The 21,415-nt window shown below is 51.7% G+C and overlaps 2 protein-coding genes across 2 annotated transcripts; both read right to left on the bottom strand.

Annotated features, from left to right (window-relative positions):
• Nucleotides 1-2,326: 2,326 nt before the first annotated feature.
• LOC135817388 (dermatan-sulfate epimerase-like protein) lies at nt 2,327-10,461 on the bottom strand. Its single transcript, XM_065330564.1, has 2 exons — nt 8,722-10,461; nt 2,327-7,507 (listed from the first exon to the last, which is right to left on the bottom strand). The coding sequence occupies exons 1-2, from the start codon at nt 10,306-10,308 to the stop codon at nt 4,427-4,429; spliced, it is 4,668 nt and encodes a 1,555-aa protein (XP_065186636.1). The 5' UTR covers nt 10,309-10,461; the 3' UTR covers nt 2,327-4,426.
• A 3,964-nt stretch (nt 10,462-14,425) lies between these two features.
• Nucleotides 14,426-20,764, bottom strand: LOC135817387 (dermatan-sulfate epimerase-like protein). The gene is made up of 2 exons (XM_065330563.1): nt 19,275-20,764; nt 14,426-18,166 (listed from the first exon to the last, which is right to left on the bottom strand). The coding sequence occupies exons 1-2, from the start codon at nt 19,974-19,976 to the stop codon at nt 14,957-14,959; spliced, it is 3,912 nt and encodes a 1,303-aa protein (XP_065186635.1). The 5' UTR covers nt 19,977-20,764; the 3' UTR covers nt 14,426-14,956.
• Between the last annotated feature and the right edge of the window lie 651 nt (nt 20,765-21,415).

Here is a 21,415-nt window from a genome sequence, read left to right as displayed (position 1 = left end):
GCTGCTGTTAGCTCAGAGCAGAGCTGCTGTTAGCTCAAAGTAGAGCTGCGGTTAGCTCAAAGTAGAGCTGCTGTTAGCTCAAAGTAGAGCTGCTGTTAGCTCAAAGTAGAGCTGCGGTTAGCTCAAAGTAGAGCTGCTGTTAGCTCAAAGTAGAGCTGCTGTTAGCTCAAAGTAGAGCTGCTGTTAGCTCAAGGTAGAGCTGCTGTTAGCTCAAAGTAGAGCTGCTGTTAGCTCAAAGTAGAGCTGCGGTTAGCTCAAAGTAGAGCTGCGGTTAGCTCAAAGTAGAGCTGCGGTTAGCTCAAAGTAGAGCTGCTGTTAGCTCAAAGTAGAGCTGCGGTTAGCTTAAAGTAGAGCTGCTGTTAGCTCAAAGTAGAGCTGCTGTTAGCTCAAAGTAGAGCTGCTGTTAGCTCAACGTAGAGCTGCAATGCTAAATGGATGTAATATAGCGCAAGGCAGAGCCGCAGCAAATAGCTAGATAACACCAGTTGTGAGAGTGGACCCATGAAACCAGCACTCCGTTAGCTAAGCACTATTGACGCACAGCAAGGGTCAATTATGTCAGCACAGGCAAGCATTGCGCAGCTAGAGTTCAGTAGCTCATTACTCACCCGAGTTGGGGATCATGGCATCCATGGCACGGCAGCAAGCCGGGACGATAGCTGGCGCTTAGCGCTTGTTGTAGTCCGGATGTAGCATAGACACGCATCGCTCTTTTCACTGACCTACCACTCGGAAGAAGGAGTCGGGGCACTAGCCATAGCAGCGGTGGTGGCTGCACCAATGTGGACCGAATGCCCGGAGTAGTTCGACTGGGATGGTACACCGGCCGCAGCGACAAGAGACCATACTGTTACTGTGAATGACTGCCTGGTCAGCTGCTGTCTGTTCGAGAGTACGAACAAGAGTTGCTCTGGTCCCTCGCGACGAGTGACAAATGGGTAGCTAACAATGGCACGGACCGGGCAGTACGGCGGTACAGACGGGCCAATGTCACTAGTAACGCCTTTACCGAATGGGTCCGTCTTGGATGAAAGCAGGAAGAGTTGCAGGCGTCCGTCACCAGGGGAGCTAGTACAGCCCCGTGTGATGCCATTAGTGAATTCAGCACACCGAAGAAATCCAAAGAAGCAGCATGGCGGCTTGGTAGAGCAGCTTGTCATGGCCATTCAGGATACTACTTTTCCGGCGTGCATCCGTCAGGTGTCGTAGGATTGGCATAGTTATAGGAAGGCGAGGGGTGAGTACAGCTGTACCATGGCATCGCTGGATGCCCTTCAACACCCTCTCCAGAAGCCACGCATCTACTAAGGGGCCGGCAAACCCATTCTCAAGGTGGGCTTTATGCACCGCACTCGCATACACAGATACAGTTCAAGGCACGCTGATCATAGTTCACGCATGAATGTGTGTCCAGGAACGATGACTCGGGCAGCAAAAGTGAGCTTCCCCAGGAGGGACTCGAGTTGACGCTGGCCGATGCTGCGCTCGCTGATAGTAGCCATGAGTGGCGCACGGATCTCGGACAGCTTGTCCTCTGGTAGCCGCAGTCTAGGAAAATACCAAGGAAGGTCAATGATGGTGATGGCCCTTCGAGCTGGGATGGAGGAAAGAGGAGTGCCGAGATACGTGAATGCCCGGAGGGGGATGGTGAGTTGCTGGTTGGCTGCAGCCGAACCAGTGGAGATATCGAGAAAGTCATCGAGGTAATGAAGCCGGTGATCTATAGCAAACTCGTGCTGCATGATCCAGTTGACTGCTGTGGCTACTGAGTCAAAGACGGCTGGGCTGGAGCGGAGGCCGAAAGGCAGAAAGCGCTCGTAGTAGTAGGAGCCTTCCCAGCGAAGTCCTGACGGCGGACTGGGATCTGCCGAAATGCACTGCGTACATCGAGCTTGGACAAATACACAGGCTGTGGGCATGACATGATGATGTTGATCGCGTTGTCAATGCTCGCGTAGTGCAGAGAGAGAGTGGCTCGGCAGGAATGCTGTCGTTCGCGCCGGTGCCTTCCGGACTAGACAGATGGTGGATCATTCGCAGCTTGCCGTTCTTTTTGGGGATGGCACCAATACCAGAGCGGCGCATGAACTGAAATGGAGGTGACGGAAATGGGCCTGTGGTCTCGCTGCGGGCGCAGGAAGCAGCTAATTGCTCGGATATAAATGCCGAGTGAGTGAAAGCCAAGGGTAGATTATTAGAGAAAACCGAAATGTCGTGTTGGCCGGCAGATCCAAGAGTAAAGCCGCGGCGCAGGCCATGGAGAACATACACAACACATTATTGATATGAGTGGTTACGTAGCAGGCGGGCAAAGTGGTCAGCTAGCAGTGTGGTGTCTGCAGAGTGTATAGGAAAGAAGCTACGTACCGAGTCAAGCTATTCAGTAGCCATTCTGCTAGGGGCGGCGGGGTGGCCGATTGGCTCCGCGCTGCTGCTGGTTGCACATGATGCATGGGTGGTCCTTGCCACACTGGCTGCAGGTGTGGGAGAAGCGGCACGACGACGAAGAACAGCGACCTTCATTGAAGTTGCGGCAGATTTCTTGGCCGTCGCTGGTATGGTTGCGACCACTGGAGGTAAATGCTGCTGGCTTGGGGACGAAAAGGACACAAACCGCCCCTGGATGGGCCGTCTTACATTGAGCGCATTTTGGGTGTGCATGGCCTGTGACAGCTATCTGCCATAGGTTCACGTCGATGGTGTCCAACCTCTTCGTGCCTGGTTACTGGGCCACGAGCAGCCGCAGCTGGCGGTCGTACTCTAGCCACGCGCTTGGGAAGAACTGGCGGTTAGCAGTCAGGATCAACTGCTGGTACGCAATCAGTTCAGCAGTTCAGCAGTGCGGTGTAGGGCAGCAGCCGTGATAACAGACATGTATGTGGTCCATGCCTCGAGCCGGGTAGCTACATGTATAATTATCGTGAACCTTGCGACGCACCTGCTTCGCGTACGGTCATCCGACTCAACGATATTTAGCTGGCTATCGTTATTCGGGCTGTGCACCAGCCGGAATGTTGGGCCGGAAGTGTGCAAGAATTTCAGGCAACAAACTTGAAAAATCTACGAACTCCCCTCGCAAGATACGTTCTTGCACAGCCTTGGGCACAGCTGGTGCAAGTGGCTGATCGGGTGGGTTACAGGAGCTTGGCCTGGCGTAGTGGCGGCAGCAGCCGCATTGCCTTGGCCTTGGGTGAGGAGCGGCACAATGCTATCCGATAATAATAAAATGGCGGCCGACAAAGCCGACTACACCTCGTCACGTAGATCTACGGGAGCGCAGAGATCCGTTGAGCCCGCGTCACCTGAGCTGGCGGAGGAGGCATTGGTGCAAGTCGGGCTTCTGGGCTCGCGAGCCGTGTCCGCACTGTCATGTTGCTGGTTCTCCTGGCCGGAGCAGACCTCACTACCAAGGGCTAGTTGTGCCAGCAAACGGTCCTGTAAAATACTTTTACTAAGTTTCCTTTCGGATTCAAGCCGCGCTGAGAAGGCTCGCCGCGGGGGCTTGGCAAGGCATTGCCTTGACAGTGTCGACAGTTAGGTCAGACGTACTGAAGAAATACAGTGTCGAGGTGACACTCGGGCTGGCAGAAAAGCTACGAAAGGAAAAGAAACACTGCTGAAGCACGATCCGTTGTCTGGAAGAGCACAACAGGGCAAGCAAGATTTGTTTTTCTTTTCCGCAAAATGGGCTGGTGCCTTTTGTGATTACGCAGCAAAACAAAGCGCATGACGTCAGTCTTGAATGCAGTACAAAGCAATGCAGTGCAGTGTGTGCGCTAGTTCGGATTGTTGCTAACAAGTACTAGCACAGCTAGTACACCATTAATAGTGGACTGCATTGTCGTACATCAAATGGAGGCAAGGTATGGATCAAGGCAGCAAAGTAGCATTCAGATTTTTGCCAGAGTGATAATAATTTTGCATATGACTGTATTCACGGATTCTCCACAGGCCTTAGCCAAAATCAAGGTAGTCTCCGCGGTAGCGTCGTGGCTATCTGCAAAGCGAATGCCATGAATTGAAGCCCGTGTCTTTCCTGCCAGCAGGGTAAGACAGTTTACCGGCTAGGTAGCCGTACATACTGCAGTGCATTAGCCATGCATGACGCAGCAGCCAGCTAAATCGTGCATGCACCATTGAATCAATGCAGCGCTCAATGTAGATTGTCCAACCAGATATTCTCTGCATACACTTGTCGTCAACCTCTCGGGAAATACCCATTCTCACATGTCAAGCACTCGGCCAACTGGATTGGTCGAAACTTGACTAGAAAGTAAAATCTAGCCGCTGATCCTGTATTGAAGCCAGGTATGCCGGGCTTGGTGGTCAATCTTGCCAATTCTCTGTGTAGTACTCGGCACACACTACATGAACGGGGCAGTTGGTCACACACTCTCACAGCGCTATCACAAACACTCTCCTCTTATCAGTATCCAAGCTGGCGCATCAGATCATAACATATTTTGCGCACGTCCAGGCGCATCTCCGGGGAGAGTGTGTAGAATTTGCCGGAGCTCCGATCAAGATCAGCCTTTGCTTGCCCGTCCTGTGGCACATCACTTTCCATGAGTATCCGAAGATGGCTGATAACTACTGGTCTGTGTGGCAGGCCGACAAAGCGGTAGAACTTACGCGACGTGCCGACTGCATGGCTGAGAAAATCTTCGAGTTTGACCGTAAGCACGGAGCCATGTTGCCTGGCTTCGCACAGCGACCATTTTGTGTACGCCAGCCAGACTGTGGCCAGAACCTTGTGCAGCGGTGCGTCTTCCCGTTGGACTTCGCTCAGCGCCAGCTTGCGCAGTGGCTCGAACAGGCGTGCGCACGGACTTGAGTCATCACAGTGATTTCCCACCGGTTTCAGGATTCGTGCAACCTGGTCATACAGACCAACACCGCTGTTTGGCAGGAGAGAGCCCACTTTCATGATATCAGCCACCCAGCGGACCGGATGACAGATGAGTAGGACAACCTTTGAGGAGGGTACGGAATCCAAGAACCAGCGTGTTTTCGCCAGCCACGTCCCGTCCATGTCACCAGCAATGATCAGAGCTGAGGGATCGACAGCCAGCTTCGCCTTGGCTTGCAGGTAGGCTTCGGTTGGCTTATGCCTGGTAGTGGCGTGTTTGAGAGCAGGCTGCGCTTGATCGTACACCTGTGTTAACCATGAAGCTGCCAGGGCTTGAAGAGGAGACACGGACGTGCTGGGCCAGATGCAGGACGCCAGCGGGGAGAGAGCGACGCCGGCCTTCATGGGTAAATCGGACAGTGGCAGGAACACTGCATCGGGCGTGGCGTTCAGCAGGTGACTCGAGAGAAGATACGGCGCCTTGCCCATAGGCAAGCCTGTGATGAGAACACGCGGCCTGCTGCCCCCCGCATCCAACAGGACATCCCCAGCCTGCTCGCCGCCGATACCAATTGATGACAGCGAGATGGCCAGTTTCATCGAGTTTGGAAGTTCATGCAGGATACTGGACGCGATGAGTATAAGGAGAATGCCGATCCACAAGACTACACACAGCACGACCGGCCACATGTAGCGTGGCTGCCGCAGGAACTTGAAGCGCCAGAAGACAAACAGCACGGTCACCGACCAGCCAATGATGGAGATGCACAAGTAGCCGAAAACCTGCTGGTTGACAGTGGACGGCAGGATGTTCTTCATCGGTCGAAGATCCAGGTCCACTTTGGATAGCATGTCCACTGGTGTTGTCCCCGGACGCACAAGCCTGTCGCCGTGCCGCACGTGAGCTAGCATACCACTTCCATGGTAGTCGTAGCGACAGGCAACACACGTGTGATTCGTCACCATCGACACGGCGTACGATGATGAGCCAATGCTCACTGACACCGAAACGCCAGACGACGACGAGGATATGAGTTCCATCTCGGCCACAGCCGCACTGTCGGCCGTCAAGAGCCACACGACGTGTGTTGTATCGAGAAGTAAAGGCGCGGACACCTTCAGGTAATAACTCTCCTCGCGACCATCACGCTTCTTCTGCAGGCGCTTATCCGCAACCGTTCCTGTCCTTGCTGAGCTCTTTAAATCATTGTCAAAGAGCCATTGAATGGTGTGTCCGGCAGTGGACGTTGCTCGCGTTGCATCTTCAAAGTCGACACTGAACGGCTGGTACATGTTGTTGAAGAAAGCACTGCCGCGCAGGACAATGCTGGTGGGTTTCTTGCGAATGCAGTCAACGACCAAGAGCGCATCGCTCCGCAGCAGTACCAAAGCACGCGTGACTGACTCCAGTCCCATGTCCTCGCTGTATGCCCCGGCCGACTCACTCACCATGAGCACGACATCCTCATCGGAATCCGAGACCAGGATGTCCGCTGACATATCCCTCACAGCGTCTGAACGATACTGAAACCAGGACTTGCAGCCACCGAGCTGTCCGCGCATTCCTCCGTCAGAGCACGAGTCTTCCGAGGCAGAACCGTCTGAGCGAAACAGCCAGACGTTGTCCATATGAGGCAGCTTAGGCATGAAATAGAAGGACTCGGTGACCATTGGTACGCCGTTGGGATAGAATGTGAACGATCCTTGATCCGGATGCTCGTGCCCAGCATTAAATGACGGCATGCCGCCAAGGAATGGGTACAGGGATTGCGGTGCTTGAGATGTAGCAGCAAGGCGATGAAGGCCACGACCGAGTATGTAGCTGCTTTTCAACGAGAGAAATGTGGACTGCTGCTGGTGGCTTGCGCCGTAGGTAGCGACGCCCCAGTCATCCAGAATCTGCACAGGCTGTCGGTTGGTTGCTTTCCACGGAGAGTTTACGCCCATGTGCGGTGCGAACCAGAGCATCTCAAACGGCAACATGGACCAGTCTGCTTCTTTGAGGGTTGCGTCGGCTGGCAACTTGTGCCGTGCCTGATGAATCTTTTGTGCGAGCCAGTTCGCCTGGCCATTCCGGAGTACGTAGCGATCCAGAAAATACAGCTGTGCTTCTGGGCCGAAGAACCAAACTCTATCCGTGTCGGCTATTCCTACCGAGCCGGCAAATCCCGGCATTGTTGTTGCCAGCAGGTACTCGAAGTGCTTAGGCAACCACTTGTGCTCAAAGTGTGATACACCGTAGTGCCGCTGTGAGAGGAAGATGTACACGAACAGAGAGCGTGTGCTGTAGGATGTGTAACCAACTCCCTCGTGGATCGAGCCGTCGCTGACGTGCCGTAACAGCAGCATGCATCTCTCCATGGCCAGCCGCGCCAGCGCCTGCTGCTCGTGCGACGGGGCACGCGACGTCTGCTCGGTGACCAGAGCGCCGGCCAGCAGTGCCACCTGCAGCGTCAGCATGTGGTTGTGCATGTACTGGCGATTCCAGCCGGCATTGGCCAGAGCACGGCGCTGCAGGTACGCCGTCTCCTCGCTTATGCGCATTGCCATGTCGTGACGCTCGTAATCCTTCAGCTCGTGGAAAAGAACATCATAGGCAATCGCCACACCCAGAAGAGTGTGTGCACGTGGAACATCGTCATTGGGCGCTGACAACACCTGTAGAAAAATGTCAACGCAAATAGAGAGAGAGAGAGAGAGAGAGAGAGAGAGAGAGAGAGAGAGAGAGAGAGAGAGAGAGAGAGAGAGAGATGTATGATGGTGAGATGCACGTACAAGAATACAGACTATAAGTACCGAAGGCAACACGTAGGAAGGAGGAAAGCACCACGGGAAACCTACGAAGTCGTATCTCCTTGGTGAGTGCAGATAGTGAGATAATTCAGGGCAGGTGGTGGTGGTGGTACGGCCCCAAGTCGGCCACAGGGCACCGTGCATAACTTCAGTGTCATTGGAGGATGCATACCCAGCTCTTTGCTGCATAATATCTGGTTGTTTCCGCTACACATTTCACCAGCAGCATACGCACAACAATCCCAGTAGTCCACGCTGGACAAGAAGAAACAGTTGAGGAGAGGGAGACTCTAGCGAGGATTGGTTATTAGTGCGTTCACATACCGTACTCACTCGATTAGAAGCCGGGGGCTTCTATTTTTTCAATACCAATTTTGAGGAGGCTTCTATTCAAGAGGGGCTTCTATTCGAGAGGGGCGTTTATTGTTTCATTCCATACCAGTATTCCAATTGAATCTCTAAAACTTTCATATTCACAGCAACTCGGCCCCGAGTTAGTTTGCACACACTACGTCGACCAGGATATGTACCAATATGAACATGCACGAGATGTTCTTTGCACACTTGACCTTCATACATGGCACTACCTGGTCACCCCATGCTTTGTGAATAGTAGTCCAGACTTCTATTCGAGAGGGGCTTGTATTTTTCAAACAGTCCTTGTAGAGGGGCTATTATTCAAGAGGGGCTTCTAATCAAGTGAGTACGGTACTTGTTTCCACACTGGACATTCCATCCATGAAAGCTGGAATTTGTAAGATCTGGTACAGTCATGGCCTACGAGCCATATGCCCTGCATATACGCCAGCCCTGGGGGGGGGGGGGGGAGGATATGTGTACTCATGCAATTCAATTGACACTCACTCACTCACTCACACACACACACACACTCACTCACACACACACACTCACACACACACACACACTCACACACACACACACACACACACACACACCATTTGACCATTTGACGCCCATCGCCAGAGGCGATGATAGCGATGCTACTGCAGAAGCCATAGCAACTTGTGCTGGCACACATACACACACACACACACACACACACACACCTCGGCACCTACCTTCCAGCTGCTGTAGGCCGTCAAGCGGCGCAGACTTCTCACAGCGACAGCGCGTCCAGCCAGGTCATCTGGGGACAATGCTCCGTAGATTGCCAGAACAACCAGCCGGTTGCCGTATTGCTCATTCCAAGACGTTGCAAAGTCCAGCTCCGCAACCGGGGGCAGGTACTTCTTCTCATCCTGGAGCATTACCTTGACAGCTGCCTTCATGTCATTGTAGATTCCAGAGTGTGTGTTGTGTGTTTGTTTGATCAGACTCTTTAACTCCGCATCGCCGAATAACAGCATTGGATGGCCCTCGCGTATTCGTGATCCGTGTAGAAGCTGTTCATAGCTTGGCAGTGGATTGGCTGTCGGCGTTTGCACTGACTTGTGCAAGTCAGCGAGTTGCGCTTGCAGCTCACCAAATCGGTTACGATTGACCGGTTTTTGAGCTGGGGCGACGTTATCTTTATTTTCAGCATCCACTCTGGCACTGACAGTGCCTTCCACACCAGTGTCTTCTTCTATCGGCTCACTCTGCACTGTATCCATGTCCACATCCGCTGCTACAGCCGGGTCCGGAACCTTCTCGTCCTCCGCCACTCGCTCACGGTCGACTTTCTCCTGCTCTTCCGGCGACAGAGTGGGAGATGTATTCACGTCATGCTCGTCGTTTGCGGTGTCGCCATTGTCCCGGTCGGTGTTGCCAGCGACGTTTGGTGGGGTCTCACTGCTGTCCTCGTTAGCATGAGCAACGTTTGCCACCGTATTCCCACCATCGGTGTCGCCCTCGTGCGTTTCATCACCATCTTTGTCATCCGGCTGCTGCTCCTCCTTCTCCATCATATCTTCTCGCTTTGCTCTCGTCGCATCATCGTCATTCATGGCATTGGCTCTGGATGCTGCCATTCCTTGACGCTGCGCAGAGTTTGCGTTAGTGGTTAGTTGGTGTACGCTGAGTGTGGCACGTCTGGAGTCAATTGGCTGACCAGGCTGTCGTAACCGAGAGCTATCATCTGCTGCTCTACTCTGCTTCAAACTCTGACTACGTAGATCTACTCCATGCGCATGTGCTGCCTGCGTGACGTGTCTATACTGCATGGGAGGTACAGCACGTACACGATTGCCAGGCTTATGCATTTCTACTCTCTGCCCTTGGCCGTAGGTAGTATCCCTGTTCGCAGGTTGGAAGTCTTGGATAGTATGACGGGAACCATCCCTGCGAACAGCGGCGCGCGCCCCCGGACGCATGGCAAGATTTCCTCTACGATCGTCCCAAGCACGCTCTCGCTGTACGTGCCTCAGCTGGGATGTTTCATCGCCTTGCCGCTGACTATGGCCACGGTCTCTCAGTATTCGTGTACGGTCACCAACATTTCTACCAGCAGCGATATTTCTAAACGGCTGCCGCTGCTGCTGCTGCAGCTGGTGTTCAGACTGCTTTCTCCTGGTATTCCGTGACTGCATTCGCGGTTGGACACAAGTGGCCAATCCGACAAACACGAGAATCCATAGGAGGATACTTGTCGCGAGCGCTGGAGTCACGCGCCACGTGGCTCGCTTTGTGGCGCTCCCTGCCATGCACTGAATCTCTCCGGCCATCATCAACTATGACTAGTAAGAGTGCAGAGCATCACGACTTCAGGCGTCCGAACAATGATTTCGTCCAAAAGCAACAAGGATTTCTGAAATTTGGTATTTTCGCCCGACGACATGAGATAAAGTTAGTTACTATGGACTGCATGCAGACAGTGCAGTACTGCCTACTGGATCCCCCATGGAGTATGTACTATGACAGTATGAGTACATTTTTTTGATCATTGATCGATACCTCGTTTGTCATTGTGTTCATGGTGCGTACCGGTGTTCTCTTGTAAAGGCGACTCCTGACTACTCGTACTGTCACGTACCTGGTCACTTGTCAGATCTTCATGTAGCCTGTGGCCCAGCAGTGTGGGCTAGAGAGTAGAGTAGACCGCGGTACCGTGGTTGTAGACGTAGACTGCGACATCACGACTCGGACCGTTTGCTGCCGCCGTGCAGGTATGGCTACCGTCTACTGACGTCTAGACGTCTGACTGAGTAGTTGACTGGTACAGACATAGTGCGTGGTAGCTGAGCGCGATGGAGGACCGGAACTTACTTCGCGGAATTCCCGGAAGGCGCTAGCGCGCTACAGTTGAACATCGATTATCCGCACATCGACTATCCGACCATTTGATTATCCGTAACAGCTTTTTTGGGCGCACGTGCCGTAGAGTACTAGTACGCACTGTGCATGTAGTGAGCCATTCAAAAAATACGAAAATTTTGAAAAGTAAAAAGTAAAAAGGTCGTGCGGCTAGTAATAACCACTGAAAGTGTGTGAGGGACAGTTTTTTCTTATCCAGAACATGTGCCTTATCTGAACACCGCCTGACAGTTGTCTGCCCTGAGGTGGTCGGATAATCGATGTTCAACTGTGCTAGCGCTAGCAGAATCGAGTCTGTTATCAAGAGTCCATAACCGGTTAACCCCTGATAACCCCGCCCGGGCCCGCGGGGGTTATGGACTCTTGCTGTTATGTACTCGTACAACAGTTAATCGAGGAAATACAGTACTAGTAACTACATACAAGACTTAGAGAAGAGGGAGGACGAAGATAGTTCGGGCGGCTTTTCATTCTTCCACCTGAACCAGTAATTATTACTTCCAACGTCTCCGCCGCGGGCGATGTCGACTCCGACTGCTCAGTGTAGTGGTTGTGGCTCATCGAGCACAACTCTAAAGTATATTTCCTGTCTGCACACGCTGTGCGTTCCCTGTGTGCAAAATAACATCGACTTTGACGGATCAATCAAGTGTCCGCAATGTTTCTCCTCCACGCAGCTGTCTGTTGGTGTGGAGCCGCTACGGTCACTGCCAAATGTTGTGCTCCGGCTCCATGGAAATCTGGAGAGTGTAGCGGATAACGATGAGAGTCGGGCGATATCTGCATGCGAAGAATGCGGAGACGATACACCAGCCACTAACAATTGTGAGAACTGCCACGTGAAGATGTGTAATATCCACGCCGCCAGCCATCCTCTATTTAAAAGCAGTAGAGGGCATATTGTCAAACCCATCGGCCCAGCCGGCGCCGCATCCTCATCAAGGAAAGGTTCGACAGGGGAAACAAACGATCAACAAAGTCGAAAGTGTGCATTGCACACAAATGAAAATTTGAGTCGATTCTGCGTCCAATGTAACCAGATTCTGTGCCCAAGATGCAAGCTGGCACCTTCACACAAACAAGATCATCAGGTCTTGGACATCCACAGTGCAAGTCAAATGTCACGTGACAAGCTTTCTGAAAAGCTAGCTAGCTGTACATCCGAATCTGATGGTGTCATTACCATCGCCATGAGAAATGTCAGCAAGAATATTGAAGCACTAGATAAACAAACAGAGTGCGCTTCTACAAAGGTCACCGACTTTACTACGGAGCTGATGGAAAGATTGAAGAAGCGTGAAGCAGATCTGTTAGCGAAGCTGGATGCGATGAGGTCAAAGAAGCTGATACCACTAGAAAAGCAGCTGAATCGCCTGCAAGAGTGCGTTGCACAAGTGGAGAGTGCTGGGCTCATTCTGCAGTCACTTTCAGATGAGGTTGACCTGCTGCGTATGTTTTCGTGGCTAGATGGAACCTTGGACAAAGCTATTAAAACAACAGGAGTGGAAGGGAAGCCATGCACAGCTGGTGGCATCGTCTTTGCCAGTACCGACACCACAGAACTGCAGAATGACATTGAGAAATGTGGAGGTGTTCTGGATGTGGTTGACTGTGCCGTACTGGAATGTCCTGACAAAGTAACGACTCATGATGATGTTGTCCTTCATCTTCAACTGGATGTGTGTACTGACATTGCTCCTGCTGCAGATGCCACAACTGTCGCTTCATGTACTCCTCCCCCAGCCATCGTTGTTAGCCAAGCACAACTTGACAACATCGCAGTTAGAGTTACTGTGAAGAGCTGTGATGATGAGGACGTGTTGAGTTTGGACACTCTGTGTGAATCATTACCTGGACGTGTTCAAATTGATCAGGGATCATTGCCAGCTGGTCTACACACAGTATCAGCTACTGTTGCTGGTTGTCACCTGCAAGGAAGTCCACATGGGCTGCTGGTTAGTGCTATGACAAAGCCGGTGTTCGATGCAGCCCGCTGTAGCAGTCATTTGGCGATTGAAGGTGATGGAACCTCTGTCAAGTGTCTAAGATATAGAGTTAGCTATGCATCCGTGGGCACTACACCGATGGGTAGACAGACCGGTGTAAGTACACAGAAGGTGAGAATTGACAAGTCAGGCAACAGCCACATCTTTCTCGGCGCCTGCTCGTCTACCGCTCCTCAGTTTCATACGTTCCTACAAGACAAGGCCAAATGTTTTGGCTGGGACGGCTCTACTAGTCCATTCAGCCTGATACGAAGATCGCTTGGTCAGCCTTGGAAAAGCAGTGACATCATTCAACTCACTGTGGATCATGACCAACGTACCCTCACTGGCTATCATGAGAGAACGGGTGCCACGGAAACCATTCAAAACGTGACAGGCGACCTGTGCTGGATTGTTTCGCTCCATTACAAAGACGACGTTGTTACGCTCCTGTGAATCTGGCCAGTAGCTGCATAACACTCATGACTGTCACATCCATAATCCTTCCCCACTTGCCTAACATTACTAGACCGTGTAGTTCTTGGACACACCCTGAGCCCTATACCTGGCAGTGCACCGGTACTTGCTTATCTCAGTCGTGCATGCCGCCACTGCACACGTGCACGAAACATGCATCCAAATCTACGCGGTGGTAATCTTCTGTGTCATGCATACTCTTTCTCACTGCCGTTCATTCCTCGTTGGTCGTAACTTTCTTGCACTGCCATTATTTTTATCTACCTTGTCAGGGGTTGTCTCCTCCATTTTTTCCAACCTTTGCATGTTTTCTCTTTTACCCTCAATTTTATCGAGCCGATGACACCCAGATTACAATGACTCTGATACCTATGGTCGAAGAAGCTGGTCGGATCTCACGACCACAGGCGTTGTACTACCTTCACTATACAGCCATAGTTATGTATGAATGTGCTCTATAGTTCTGCTATGCGGCTAGCATGTTACAGTTGCCCTGATTTGACAGCGTGATTAGTATCGCCACGTGATCTACAACACGTGGTAGTGGATGTAGCTATTATTTTTGTTCATTGTTACTTTAGAACACAGGTCCTGCCCTTGAATGATACTGAAGTACTTTTGAAAACGTTGACAAGCCAAGTAAGTGTGTCCCGCAGCTTGGAGAGAGAGAGAGGCGGGGAGAGGGAAAGGGAGAGGGAGAGGGAGAGGGAGAGGGAGAGGGAGAGAGAGAGAGAGAGAGAGAGAGAGAGAGAGAGAGAGAGAGAGAGAGAGAGAGAGAGAGAGAGAGAGAGAGAGAGAGAGAGAGAGAGAGAGAGAGAGAGAGAGAGAGAGAGAGAGAGAGAGACTATCCACCACAATGGCGGGCGGCCACACGTTATAAAAAATATGTCATTTGTATTAGTGGAAAGCTCCAGTGCTTGTTGGCAAAGATGAATACATGCTACGTCCCCATGGCAACAAAGAATGCCAAATACAGGTGGATGATGTCAAAAGATGTGTAAGATCATCCGGCACACCGCGCTAACTACAACCCGGTGGTCATCTTCTTTTTTTCTGGATGGAATGCAAGTTCTAATGCAAGCTTGCAATCGTTCAATAGTAGAAGGTAAAATCATACATCATGGTACATTTCAAATGCTGTACTCAAGTAGCCTCGGTTGAATTCATTGTGTTGGCTAGAGGCTGTAATAAATACTGATTAAATCATTTTCTACCTAAAAAAATAATTGAGTCAAGGCTAAAATAATGTGTCAACAACCCAAGGCAGCCAGTAAACGAACACCTATGTGTGAGCTGAGACAGCATACGAGAAGCTAGACAAACACACACACCTGCATACTCACAGTCATGGCACACATGTTCATGTGCACACACCCGGACAGACACACAGACACACACACACACACACACACACACACCTGGCCTGGCCTGGTGTACAGCTGCCAAATGCTTGGCCACGCCGCCCCCGAGATAGGGGAGAGTAGAAGAGAGAGTTCGAGAGAAGTCAGCACTGCCACTAGGAAGCCGCTCCGCCACACACACACACACACACACACACACACACACACACACACACACACACACACACGCACACATCCCATTAGTGAGGTGAGTACCCAAAGACACGCATTGTGTCCTGGCACAGAGAATCTACAATGGAGACGTCAGACGAGTTCAGACTGTTTGACCAGTGTTGTGCTTTGAAAGCATGGTATAGTGATGCATGGCTAGCTAAACCAGTCATACATGTAACGTCTTCAATATACCGTTGTACTTCTGGTCGGAACGGTATTCCTAGAAACTGATAAAGACGTCGAGCAATGTGTGTTCCTTGCTCCAGGAACTGTCCGACGGGGATGAAACGGACACTCTTAGAGAATGGTGGTTTGCTGGCCAGGCACAGCGATATGTTAGTGTATGCAGACCATAGCCTGGCCAACACGGCGGTGGTGTTTGCGGGCACCTTGCGGTGTTCTTCTCGGGCGGAGAGGATAAGACTGTTAAACATTACTGTACACGGATCAGCCTGGTCGCATTCGTAATGATGGCGGAGATTAAATAGAGCTGAGATTTGACCTGTCAGGTTTTGCTCTTGCTTTTCTGGCGTGAGTGTTTGCTCTCTCAGAACGTCAGCTACCCATTGTCGCGGATCATCCACAAGAACAACAAGTCGAGACGGCCGCATATCTTCAATGAACCACTTCATCTTCAGCAACCATTCTGCATTCCAATCAGCCAGGATGGCTAGAGCAGACGGGTCTCTTTCCAGCTTGTGCTGTGCTTGAAACAGCTCATCTGATGAATTGGTCTTCTGTTCGGATAGCCAGTTGGGAGAGACCAAACTTGCATCCAGAGAAGCCTCCTTCAGCTCTCTAAGCCATGAGAACGTCATGTACCTCCAAGTAGATACTTCATCATCTGCCCAAACGCATGGCGAGAGGCTGTCCCACCTCATGTCACCATGCTCGGAAAGATTGTGCATGGGCAGAAGAACGGCATCAAGACTTCTCTCGAGTAGGGTCTCCGCTGCGAGCACGCTTGTCCTGGACATTGGTAGGGACGTGAATATGACGCTGGGACTTTCGGCTGATGATCGCCAGTCTGTGAGTGATGTGTCGGCTCTGGGCAAGGATGAGTTACAGAATGTCATGATTTGCGGGGACGACGACTGATCATCCTGGTTGGAATAGATAGCTGCTTTAAAACGTTCTCCTTCACAAATGCTGACCTGACTGGAGCTCAGCGCAATAGTGATTGCCACCACTTTCAGCACGAGAACACAGGAGAGCGCACAGCTAACGCAAATCCAGCAGCACAGACAGACAGGCTCGCTGCGCTGCAGAACAGTGAACTGAAAGACCAGTGCACCCAGACCGAGTACATACAACACGGCAATGTACAGAAGATAGTCTGTGCTTCTATCAGCAACCTTGCTCAGATTGCACACCAGTGAGTTGCTAGCGGTAGTCACTGCTACTGTGGAGTGTGACTGGTCCTTGATCTGCTTGGCTGACGTGACATTTCCCACTCCAGACGGTGCTGCTTCTACTACTGCTGCTGCTGCTGTACCCAGCTCTATACGTGCAAGGGACCCTGTGCAATGCCAAATATAGCGGTTGTTCACGTGAGAATGGCCGGTGACCAGCGAGATCCTGTAGTCGTAGGCACAACGTGTCTGCCCGGATGTGTTCACCAGCAGCTCAACGCCGAGTCCCGATGAGCGCGAGAACTCGAACGAAGGCGTGATATTGGGGTTTGCTGTGAGCAGCCAGACAATGCGTGTTATCGGTTGTTCCAATGGCACAGATACATTCAGATAGTGATGGTGCTTACTCGCATTGCCATCTTCATCGCGCTCAGGTAAGGTAGTGAGACCGGTTGATGCCGACACTCCAGGCTGATCTGAGAACCAGAATATATAGTTCTGGCCATTTGCCTGAGCTGCGCCACTAGTGTCGTGATCCAGGCTTTCAAACGGTTCATAACTGCTATGCCAGAATACATTGCCGTGTGTTGCAATGCTCGCTTCTTGTTTCTCTATGGCATCCACAACTAGCAGTGTGTCGCTGTCAAGTAAAAACAGAGCTCGAGTGTGGCTCTTAAGACGTGCACTGGCACAGTACATTCCTACTAGCTCGCTCAGCACGAACACAACGCCATCGTGCTCCAGTGCCGTTATGATGCCTGCAGCGTCCACGGCTGCTGCATCTCCAGCTGTGCCTGTTGTCATGGAATGCTTGTAATCTTCGGCCGTGCAGCTTCCAATGGTGTGTCCCCCAGCATTGGTTCGAAACTCCCAGCCATTCTGTTGTTGCAGTTGGCCTGAAGCTGCACGGACTGGCTCGGTGATAAACGGCTTACCATGAGGTGAAAAGAACAGTGACTGTTGCTTAGCATGCTGACCTGCAAACTTGCAGGAAAACAATGCTTCCTGATCTCCGTCATCTACTATCGCATGCCCGACCCGGACACCAAGGTGTGTCGCCCCCGGTAGAGGACCTGCCCCATATACCGCCCCACCCCAGTCGGGCAGGACCGTGAGGCTTGGCGAGCGCAGCAACTTGTCCGGTGGCACGGACGTCGGGCCGGGCACGTTCCAGAGCAGTTCAAATGCCTGCATGTGGTGATAGCGCGACGCATGCAATGCGTTGAAGCCCGGCTCGGCCGTACGGTTGAGGCGTATCATCTCGGCCAGCCAATAACCATGACCATTCTTCATCGCAAATGAGTCCAGGAACCGGAATTGCGCCTCGGGACCATAGGACATCGGGTTGTTATTCCCCGGAATGGCCGTGGACTCAAGATAGCCCGGTGGTGCAGTAGATACCATGAAGGAGAAGTGACGCAGTAACCATGGATGCTTGGAATGATCAGCATCCAGGTGTCTCCTGGCCAGGTGCATGTAAAGGAATATCGCCCGTGTGGCGTACATGTAGTTGCAGTGACCAAGCCGTGTGGGTACAGATCCGTCGGTGACATGCTGCAGACCTTCCAGCAGCTGTTCCATTTCCCGCTTGGCCGTGTTCTGCCTCAGCAGCGCCGCGGTCATGTTGCCATCATGCTGGCTAGCCAGTGATCCTGCCAAGAGAGCCACGCTGATGACTGGTGGCGACGTACAGCTACAGTCTGATGCTGACGCCGGCCTGTGTAGGATGTACCTCTCGAGCTTAGCTGTCTCCGCGATCACCCTGCTGGAGACGCGGTGTCTTGTGCTCGCCGTCAGATTGTGATAGAGCAGGTCGTATGCAATACTCATGCTAAGCAGAGCGTGAGCAGCATTCACAGCACTGGAGACGGTTTTCAGTGTAACCTGGACCGAGAACAATATCAAACAACAGTATTAGACTGCTTTGAAAAAGCCTGAACTTGAAGTATAATTATCAGCTCGATATCCCGACATGTATTCAGCGAGACGTGTTATTGTTTTGTGTCCTAAACACATGTCTAGATTGAGCCGATTTATGCCATTCTCTTAAAATATATATCCTCGCACTACAAGCACATGACATCATCCTCACACTACAAGCACATCACATCATTCTATTTTTAGTATTTCATCAAGCAATGAGGGAGGGGGGGGGGGCAGGTGCCAACGTGTTATGAAAGGCCATTGTCATTTGTTAGCCTTAGTGACAATCCTGTTCTTTCCAGTAAAGTTCATCATAGCCTGGATTTCCAGTTCACCGCCACTTGAACCCGGACTCAACCTACAGTGTTCATGTGATGCTGTAGCTGGATTTCACTTGACAAACAATAGCCCTTTTAGGTGGCGAGAAGGGACTCGTGGAATTCTGTGAGAAAAAAGCCCGCTGGAAAGTAAGCCTGGCGATGTGAGTCTCGCTCCCAAGATGCCCGTTTCCAAATGGCATGAGGGTAGGGCTGACTTCCACTAAAATCATGTTTGCTGATCTGGGCCATGTTTTGTGATGAGCCACCTGTGACCTCAATCACAGGCCTATGCCTAGGCTATGGTGCATGGACCCTGCCTGTATAGAAACTGGGCAGAAACACGCATAGAAGGAACACCTGTTGCAAAAAGAAGGATCCACTAGCAGGATTCGAACCCAGAACCCCTGTCTTTCCGGGACAGTGACCTACTGATTATGCCACTGGGGATCACACATACCCGTGGGTCCTTCTTGGTGCACACCTGTGGAGAAGGGGCATACACTTCCATAGAAACGGTGCAGGAACACCCATAGGAAGAGAGGGAGGGAGAAAAGAAGGAAGGGAGGGACGGAGGGAAGGACGGAGGTAGGGAGGGAGGACGTGAGGTAGGGAGGGAGGGAGGAAGGGAGGGAGCTAGGCCAGGGAGGGAGGGAGGTAGGCAGGGAGGGAGGAAGGTAGGAAGGTGGGGAGGAAGGGAGAGAGGGAAGGAGGGAGAGACTGGATAGTGAGTGACAACATCACGGACTCACCATCCAATGTTTTCTCTCCTCCAGATTTGTCAGCGCTTCCACTGCCATGCTGCTCACAGGCTTTTCCTGGGGCTTCAACATAGCCATGAATGATGTTAGGATGAGATTATTAGCTAAGTGCTCCCAATGCTGGGATGAACTGCCATACGAGTTGTCTGCGGATTTGTTGAATCCTGCGGCCGGGTATCCACTGACCAGTAGCTGGTGAACAGCCCGGCTCATGCTAACAACCAAGTCCTGGCTAGACGATACAGCACGCAATGCAAGCTCTCCAACGTCGGTCTTGCCAAACAGCAGCATGGGATGATCCGCTCTTGCTTGCCTAGCTTGGTTCAGCAGCCACGCCTGCTTCGCGCTATGCACAGCGTGCGCTCGAGTGTCGTTCTCGTGCAGTAATCCAGGTCCTCCGGCAACATGTCTCGGGTACGTTGCGTGCACGGGTCTTCTCGTTTTTCTCCATCTCTTTCTTGATACGTCGTTGGCCTGTGCCTGCGGGCTATCCAATGGGGTCGCCTTCCCATCCGCCCTGGATTGTACTCGGCCATGGCGCTCCTCTGTAGGGTAGACTGCTCGTTCATCTCCCAGACTAGAGCTCACATCACGAACAAGGCCCAAACAGAGGAACAGCGGAGCTGGCAACCAGCGACAGCTGCTGCAATGCGCGACGGTCAACGCAAACGTGACAAGATGCAACAGGCGCATGACAGACTGAACAAGGCAAGAGGAAGTGAAGGAATCACGACAGACCTACACCCATGGTCTCGGCAAAGTGCCAGCCACCAAACTGCTCCCAGTCCTATCGCTGTTTCACTTCGCATAATGCGGATGATCGCTTTTTTATCCCGATATCTAATAACCAGCGTTCAGCAGCGTTTCTGTACTGCCGCCAACATGGCCACTGTAGCCTTGTAGGGTGCAGCACAGCGTAAACAGTGGAGTTGTAAAGAAAAATTTGTCAACGTGTATACCGGTACGTGGCGGCATGCAAAGGGGAAGCGGCGTGGCCCGTGGGTTCACTGGTTCAACTGGACACACATCTTGCTGCACTTGCATTCCCGTCGATGTCAGCCTCACCAGGTCCCACGCGCTACTGCCACAGGATCCAGGAGACCTGGGCACGGTTTTCATTACAATCTGTCAATCATGTAGATCTACCAGTAAGCGATTCAATGATTATGTTGAAGTCCCGGTTCTGGGCTCACTGCAAGGCGAAAGATACTATTCCTGACTTCATAAAGGCAATCGGTAGGTGTCTATGGCACAGAAAGCACCATAACCATAATATTGATAACCAACCAGTTACCTCTTGATATTATCGTGACATGGGCATTTGTAATACTGTAGGGTAGGTTAGGAACTATCTTATAATACTGGGGGAGTTTCTGGGGCCAGTAGTATTGAGCTCCTTGTTCATCATCACTCTGCAGGCTGCATGATAATTCATGGCCGTCATATCACAGCAGTGCAGGCATCAGCCAACACCGCGCCGGGTCACTGGTGTGGTAGTGGTATCAATGAGTGAGTATGTACATACCGCCGGTAATCATTGTTAGTAATAAAATTATATAGTGCGACTCTAGCTCTCGGCCATAACGTTATTGTTAGCGCCAGTGCGGTGATGGAGCCGTGCAGCTTACCACTACTGGCACTAGGCACTATGAGTATGACTTTGCGATAGCTGATTGGCACTGTGGTGAAGCACCCGTGACCAGCTACATGATGTACAATGTAAGGCGAATTGTAGTTGGGGCAGCTGCGGGTGCTACAATGACTGCTAGGCACTAGCATAATACTACTGAAGGAGAAAATGTACTACTACCGGTAGTAGTAGTACAGTACTAGTACTAGCACCATAGTGCGTGCACATGTAAAGTATGGCTATACCGTAGCAGTACATCATAATGTATACGTGTATTTAAAAAAGTATAACCTACAAGAATACCTGGCCCCTGAGCAGGCTGAGGGGAGGTACGCCTCAGTCCTGGTTGGCTACAGGGCTGATATTTGATAATTCCCCGAGTGCCCAATCTCAGTGTCATGGGAGGAGATATCAGTACCTCTATGCTGCATCATATCTGGTGGTTCATTTTAAGGTTAAAGGGGAACTCCGGTCCAAAATCACCCCCATTTTTTATTGCGGA

Source organism: Sycon ciliatum, chromosome 5, assembly GCF_964019385.1.
Source record: "Sycon ciliatum chromosome 5, ocSycCili1.1, whole genome shotgun sequence".
Classification (NCBI taxonomy): domain Eukaryota; kingdom Metazoa; phylum Porifera; class Calcarea; order Leucosolenida; family Sycettidae; genus Sycon; species Sycon ciliatum.
Note: the sequence above shows the minus strand (reverse complement) of the source record. Positions and strands in the feature narration are given on the sequence as shown.